At 52.5% G+C, this 7939-nt stretch overlaps 1 protein-coding gene across 1 annotated transcript in view; it reads left to right on the forward strand.

Annotated features, from left to right (window-relative positions):
• Window positions 1–410: 410 nt before the first annotated feature.
• Window positions 411–7939, forward strand: part of IL34 (interleukin 34) — an 8449-nt gene continuing 920 nt past the window's right edge. The window contains exons 1-5 of the mRNA XM_006878865.1: window positions 411–417; window positions 1284–1417; window positions 2963–3040; window positions 3218–3379; window positions 7760–7889. Coding sequence (XP_006878927.1) covers window positions 411–417; window positions 1284–1417; window positions 2963–3040; window positions 3218–3379; window positions 7760–7889 — 511 coding nt within the window. The remainder of the gene's footprint in view (window positions 418–1283; window positions 1418–2962; window positions 3041–3217; window positions 3380–7759; window positions 7890–7939) is intronic.

A 7939-nucleotide genomic window follows, 5' to 3' on the forward strand; every position in this document is an offset into this window, starting at 1 on the left:
CTACCACGTTTTCTCATCAGAATCCAAGCCAGGCTATGTGTGCAGATCTGGGGTGCTGAATCATGGTGGTTGTTCTTTTAAAAAAACCCAAACCCAAAAATGTCAAAACCTTTACTGAGCATATCAGAAGTTTCCTCCTCACAGAAGCCTGCCATCAGAGTGCTTCACCGTGGGATTCTTATTGGCTACATCCTTGATTATTGGACATCTAAACCATTGATTAGTTTTCCCTATAGTACAAGTCTTTGACAATAGGGAGCCCGGGCTGTGGTCCCTTAATGCCGTGCTCCTCTCCAAAAGGTTGGCAGTTCAAATCTACCAGGTGCTTAGAGAGAAAGACAAGCCCATAAACATCTATAATCTTGAACACTCGATGGGAGTCACTGTGGGTCAGAACCAATTTGCCGGTCATGAGGGGTACATTCTCTTTGCCCGCACGTCTTTGTCTTTGTCTGTTCTCATCTTCAGTAAGATTCGTTCCTAGAAGCGCGGACACCCAAGTCCTTAGCTAAACTTGCCATATCTCTCTCACTGCCTGTCATGAGGCCAGTGTCAAGTGTTACTAAAATGAAATCAAAACCTTGGCCATTTTGATAGGTGGAGAATGGCATATGATGACGTCTGCATTTCTTTGTTTACTAGTGAGGGTGGAGTTTTGGCGAGGCCTCTTGCCCATTTGTTTTGTTCTCTTTGCTTTATCGCCTTGCCTCATTTTTGTTTCAAATTCTCTTAGCTATCTTTCAGTCTTTCCAGTCCCCTGGGGTCCCGAGGAAATCACAAAGGCTGATTTTTTGAGTCGCAGCGACTCCCAGTGGTGAAGGCTGGTATGGTTCAGGATGGCACTGATGGGAAGGGCAGCGCAGAGGCCAGTGGAGGAGGGTAGAGGGTGACTCGTGTCCGCAAAGAGTCATCTGTAGAGTCAGAATCCAGGTCTCCTGAGTCCTCGGACAGAAAACCCAGCAACAGGCTTGGAAAACATGTCACCCCCTAGACTCAGGGCTGAGGGTGCCCTGGAGGGGGCTGGGGTCAGAGGGTGAGAGTGGGAGAGTCTCGCTTGGCCCAGGGACAAAGGTGGAGGACCACCAGGCTGCCTGTACTTGTCTGTCCTCCTGGTGCAGACCCCTGGGCAAGCTCTCCAGGTGGGAAGGGCTCCTTGGGGTGCTGGGCCTTGCTACTCCTGCTCCCTCCCCCCAGGTGCTTGTACCCTGGGAGACGCGCTGTACCCTGCACACCAGGACAGTGCGCATGGTGTCCTCACCTGCTTCTGTTGTCTTGTTCCACAGATCTAGGCATCCTCCTTGGCATGGCCTTGGGGGACGAGGGCTTGGAGGTGTGGACTCCGGCCCAGCCAGAGGCGTGTACCCTGACTGGCTATCTGCGGGACAAGCTGCAGTACAGGAACCGGCTGCAGTACATGGTAAACACCTGACGGCCCCTGAGGGGGCCTCCCTGGTCCCCAGCTCTCCACCATCGTGTCCGGCCACTTAGGGTCTCCTTTGGACCTGTGTTAGCATGGCCCTTTTCAGCCTTCACTACACGTGCTGGCTGGTGCCCCTGGTGTGTGCTTGGTTTACTCTTCCTGCCCCAACCTCCCCTCTACCTCTCTGAGCTCCTCCTGGCACTCACCTTCACCCCAGGCACTGTTATTAGCTGGGGAGAATCCAGTGCTATGAATCTGGGCCTAGAATCCCAATGCTTAGCTCTCTGTAGGATGCAGAAGCCCACACGACAGTGTCTGTCTTATTTTTTTTTTTAAGTACAATTTTTATTTTAAGCTGGTTTTCTTACAAAGTTCATATGCATTGGTTTTCACACTGGGTCGTTCCCATTTCCTTTACCCACTCCTCCCTCACCCATCAAATTGTGAGACCCTATTATTAACACTCCCCACCCCCACCACCCATCCTCATCCCTCTGTTAATCCCGCCAGTCCCTTGGAGCCTCATACACATTCTACAATAATGGCCATATACAGTATTTGTCCCTCTACTTTTTCTCCCACCAGCTTTATTTATTTCTTAAAAATTTTTATTTTTTTTATTATTATTTTTTTTGTGCATGTACCATCAAATCAGATCTGGCTGGTACAGGAGATTGTCACTCCTTTTCCAGCAGAGCATCTGGTGGATTCGAACCACCCACCAGCTTTATTGAGATTGAGTTCACAATCCGTAATTCACCCGTCTACGCTGTATTTACCATTACCGTGATGCACTGGTTTTCAGTACGTCATAGGTAAGTGTAACGACCACTACGAGCCGTTTTAGAACATTTTTATTATCCCCACCGGGAGCTCTGGTGGCCACGCAGTAAGGAGTTGTGCTGCCACCCATAAGGCACGTGGTTTGAATCCACCAGCGGTTCCACAAGAGAAAAATGGGCCATCTTCTCCCCGGTGATTTATAACCTTTATAATGACATAGGAGTCACTTCCAACTTGAAGGCACCGAACAGCAACCACCACCTTAAGGGGGAAAAATGTTCTTAACCTCTGATCCAAAACTTCTGCTTTAAGCAGAATTCTGTGCGGGCATGGCTAGGGGCTACTGCAGACCTAGCTCCTGACACCGCAATAAAGTGCGCATCACACGAATTCTCCCGTGTGCTCAGTGTACAGGAGAGTAATGTTTATGCGAGGGTGTAATCTGCTAAGGGTGTAAAAAGCACGATGAAGTTGGGCATATTGTGAGAATTACCCGAATAGACACAGAGACAGGAAGTGAGCATATTCTGTTTAAAGAGTGATGCCTTACACACCTGCCCAGCACAGGGCTGCCCAGACCTTGAGCTGTTTACAGAACAAGGGAGAAACAGCTGTGGAGCACAAGAAAGCCGGATGCATTCAGTGAGCTGCGTCCCTGGCCTGCCTCGGCCAGCACCAGAGTCCGGCTGGGAGGGGGGAGGCTGGGAGGGCCCGTCCAGCGAGCATGTCTGACCCGTGTGTCGCCCTTGTTCCCCACAGAAATACTACTTCCCCATCAACTACCGGATCAGCGTGCCTTATGAGGGAGTGCTCAGAGTTGCCAACATCACCAGGCTGGTGAGACCTCTGCACATGGGGGTCATGGAGTCGCGTGCCATGCTCCAGGTCCCCCCTGAGCGCCCTTATACTGGCTCGGGGCTCCCTGAGCCGGGGGTGGGGCATATCCCGAGGGGTCTGGGCGGCTCAGCCAGGCTCTGTACCTGGAGTTCCCCGTGGTTTCTCCTGTCCCCGCAGCAGAGGGCCCAGGTGAACGGGCAGGACCTGCGGACCCTGTGGATGGCGGTGAGTCTCAGCACCATCGAGTCAGTCCAGGCCGTGCTGCTGCAGGACCACCCGTCCTGGACGTACCTGGAGGAGGTCCAGACGCTGCTGCTGAACGTGCAGCAACGTCACAGGGTGAGATGCAGGGAGGTGGGGATGCCCTGGCTTGTGAGCACGTGCGCGCGCGCGCGCACACACACACACACGTCTATGGGCACATATGCACAGGTCTGCGTGTGCACGTGTGTGCTCACATATATGTGCATATGTGCATGTATGTACTTGTCTGTGTTTTGAAGGGGTTGGTAAGAGTAGGAAGGACATGTAGAAAGTTCCAGCATATCTGCAGGGTTTGGGAAAAATGGAGGAGAAGTGGAGGAAAAGCACCCTAGAAAGTAGAAGGAGTGGGGGCCCCAGCTCGGCCTCTCCCTGGCTCCTGGCTAGGTCGTGGACACTCTTGGACTTTGTCTCCACCTCTGAAAGTCAGATTCTCGGTTCCCAGCTGCTCAGTGTCCTTGGGGACAGAGAACTGTCCCCAGTTGATTCTGATTCTTGGTGACTCGTGTGTCTCTGAGAACTATGCTTCATATTCTTGTTTTTAAAAGGTTTTAACTTGTTGGTGTGTGACTTGAGTGCCAATTTACAGACCAAATTGGTCTTGCATTCACTTATGTGTCTTGCATTCATACACTTGTGTCGATTCTTGACCTTCCCTTGCCTGTAGCAGCACTCTTCCCACCTCCCCCTGGTGTGTCCTGTTTCCATTCATCCTTCTTTTCTACCTTTTGAGCTTCATCCCTGGGCAAATGCTGACCTTTTAATCAGATATGATTGGCTGTTGTAAGGAGCAGGCTCCTCTCGGGTTATTGATCCCCTCATGGGCCTGGTTGGTGGAATGTTGAATCACAGGTGAGTTCAGTCCCAGGCAGAACTGTGGTCTTGGGGACTTTCATTGGCTGGTTTTTCAGAAGTAGATACCAGGCCTTTCTTCTGAGGTGCTTCTGGTGGAGTTCAACCTCAACCTTTCCAGTTAGGAGCTGAGCACATCATGTATTCCTGTTCCTCATAGACTCTTGGAGAGATACTTTAAAAACCCACTGCCCTGGAGTTGATTCTGATTCCTAGGGAGACTCCATGGCTGTAAATCTCAATGGAAGATGGCCTGTCTTTCTCCTGTTGAGCAGCTGGTGGCTTTGAACTGCCCACCTTTCAGTTAGCAGCCCAGCTCTTAACCTTCGACACCACCAGGGCTTCATGGGGATATGTCATCCCTAAAGATCAGAAATTGTTTACCCCACATCATATGACAGACGAGATTATTAATGTATGTCTCTTCGTACCACATGTGTGCCTGGGCCCACCAGCTGTCCGCCCACCCCCATCCACGTTCTTCAGGATCCTGTGCACCCCTGTCCTGGCACACCCACCTGCCACTGACAGCAAAACCTCAACAACTGTGCGTGCTGGTGATGAAAAGGTTGAGCAAGTGTTTTTGCAGCTGCTCAGAGCTGTCCCGGGCCAGAGGTGGGAGAGTCGCTCGGCTCCTGGCAGAGGTCAGCAGACCCCATGACTTTCTTACTGTTGCTCTTGTCCCCGTGAGAGTGTCAGAGCTGACGTAGTGTTGGAGTGGGGGCTGCTGTGAAGGCCTCTGCCTGACCTCCAGGCTCCACACTCATTGAGACCCTAGTGGCTGCCGTATGCCACCAAGTTGGAACCGACTCACAGCTGAGGCTGTAAATCACACTGGGGGAGACTGCTCATTTTTCTCGCATAGCTGCTGCATTAGAACCACTTGCCTTTGAGCTGGCAATACGACTCCTTACCACTAGGCCACCAGACCTCCCTAGAGACCTCTTTCAAAAAACATTTGGGTTTGTGTTATTCTTTATACCCAACTAGCTTTTAAATCTCTCCTTTGTGGCAGCATGAGCAGCCGTGACCCTAGCTTCTAAAATTGATTGCATTTGTGGAGACAAATCTGGACTGGCCATTTCCTTCTGACATCCCCCAGTGCTGGGGTGGATGCTGGAACAGGCTCTGGTCTGTGAGTGGGCCCCCCAGCCTGGTGCAGCTCTGCTTCCGGTCCTGTGCCCCATATCTGGGCTGCAGGCCCATCCCCTATGAAGAGAAGGGTTGGCTGAGACCTGAACACCAGAACAGTGGCTCTAAGACCCAGAGCCTGTGACTTCAGCCCACTTCTCCATCTCCTTCTCCATCTACCTGCTGCCAGAGCAGAGCTTGTCTGCTGAAAGGGCCTGGGGCCCCTGGTAGTCATGCTAGAATGGAGGTTTTGGGGTGACTTGAGTTGGGCCCTTGAGGCTGAAGCAAGCCAAGCCCTCACCCCATTTCCTGGTGCATAGAGCTGCTTGTCAGAAGCTGTATTCCCCCCCATAATTATAGCAAATTATATAGAACAAAAGGAGCCCTGGTGGCATAGTGCATTATGTGTTGGGCTGCTAACTGAGAGTTTGGTGGTTCAAATCCATCAGCCACTCCATAGGAGAAAGACGGGCACTCTTGTCCTGTAAAGATTTACAGTCTCGGAAAATGGACAGAGTCGCTATGAGTTGGACTGAATTAGACAGTAATGGGGTGGGTTTGGTTTTTTAATAGATGGATACACTTTGCCGTCTTAACTATAAATGAAGTGCCCATTTTGGTCATATTAGTTCCATCCACGATTGTTTCCACCTGTACATCCTGGGAAAACTGGGGTGTGGGGAGGGAGGGTCTGCTATGAGTTGGTTCTGACTTGACAGCAGTGACAGTGAGAATTCACCCATCGTGTATCCGTCCATCCCCATGAAGGTTTTTCTAGAAGGTTTTCATCGGCCAAAGCAGAAACCAGTGGGCATGTCTCCGCCCCCAGCCCCCAGCAATCTCTGATCCCCTTTCTGTCTCTAGACCTGTTGGGGATGGGATCATACAGGACTTGTCTTCTGTGCCTGGGTTACTTAGCTCAGTGCCAGCGTAGGTTGAAGGCCCCATCCCTTCATTTCTCTTTTTGGCGGAAAAGGTTTCCTTTCTCTCTCCTTCCAAGCCCCACAGCTCTTGACCAGGCTGTGGAGCATAGTTCTGCTGGGAAGTATGACGTGGTGTTGACTCTGCAGGTTTGGTTAGATCCTGATGGTAATTCTGCAGGGAGGTCAGTGTGTGGTTACAGTACGTTTTATTTGCCTGTTGATGGACACCTGTGTCACTTCCACTGCTGGGAAACCATTTGAGGGCAACAGGTTATGACTTTTTAAGCAGTTGTTTTGTTTAACTTTGAGGGACCATCAGATTCTTTTCAGAGGCTTTTCAAAGGTCTGCAGTCCAGCTGTCCTTGGCTTTGAGGGTGTGTTCGTGGCACTGGGGCCCTGAGGAGGATACAGCTTTTGGGCAGCTGAGCTCCCTGCTGACAGGAAGTGGCCCATGAGGGATGGGTTCCTGTTCCACCCCCGTCCTCTGCCACCAGCATCTCGGAATACAGCTCCTGCTGGCCATTTGACCCAGGGCCTCTGAGCCCCTGATCCCCTCCCTGCTTTCCCTCCCAGAGGAGGGGAGTCTGCTTTAAGTACCCCTCCTGGTTTACCTTCCTAGACTCCATTTGGGCCCTAAGGCCTCCTTCTCCAAGGAGTGCTGCAGCCTTCCAGTGTCAACCTGCTCCTCCAGGCCCTAGCCAGTCTGTGGAACTTAACTGCTCAGATACCTCAGCTGATTGGACCCAGGCCCCCCCATAGTCACCCTGTCTTCCAGATGAAGGCGCCCAGAAAAGGCAGATACAGGGTGGGGAGGAAAAAGGGGCTCAGTCAGGGGACAAGGGCACCTAAAGTTTCTCCACCTGGGGAGAGCCGTCAGCTCCCCTGAGCTGTAGCCCTGTGGCTCAGGTGCCCTTTGGCCTGAGACACACTCATGTGTCCCTGAGAAATAGGAGCCTGGGCCACCGAGGGGGCGAGGAGAGCAGTGGAGCAGACAAATGGGTGACGTGAACTCCTGGGCGGTCCAGGGCCTTTCTGAGGCCTTCTTGGCCAGGTGGGCAAGGCTGGGCTTTGGGAAGAAGTTACTTTATGAGGTGTTCCGGGCCTGTGCCTGGCTGTTGCCCTCTATAGAGTCCTTCTAGCTCAGGCCCCGCAGTCCCCCAAGGCCGCCATCCTGTCAACTGTGAGGAGCCTCCTCTTGCATGTAGGGTTAGGCCTGGGGCTCCAGTTCCTGACCAGCTGTGAGGTCCTCTCCCTTCCCCTGAGAGTGCATGGGGGGCTTCGTCTCCTCGAGCCAAGGAATCCCTCCTAAGACTTGTGCATGGGTCATGCTTGAGTGAAACCTAGAGGAGACCCTAACTTCCTCCTTGCTGGCTGGGCCCCACAGCTGGAGAAAGGGATGCCTGTGTTTGGGTGAGTGGCCTTTACCAGAACGCTGTGTGGGAGATAGTGGGCCTCGCCCTGGGGAATCTTGTCCTCCCATGATTCCATGGGTCTCCAGTGTCTTCCTGACTGGTGGTGGCATCTATGGCTTTGACAGCACCCTCCCTTCTAGGATGAGGTGGTCAGTCCCGAGGTGGAGGCGGTGCTGTCTGCCCTGAGCAAGCCAGGACTGAAGATGGTACGGCCTAAAGCCCTGCTGGACAATTGCTTCCGGGTCATGGACCTGCTGTTCTGTGATTGCTGTAAGGAGTGGGCAAGCGACCGGACATGGGGAGCAAGGGTGTCTGGACAT

This window comes from Elephantulus edwardii, unplaced genomic scaffold, assembly GCF_000299155.1.
Source record: "Elephantulus edwardii isolate Elephantulus edwardi_28Jun2011 unplaced genomic scaffold, EleEdw1.0 scaffold00001, whole genome shotgun sequence".
In the NCBI taxonomy this organism is placed as follows: Eukaryota; Metazoa; Chordata; class Mammalia; order Macroscelidea; family Macroscelididae; genus Elephantulus; species Elephantulus edwardii.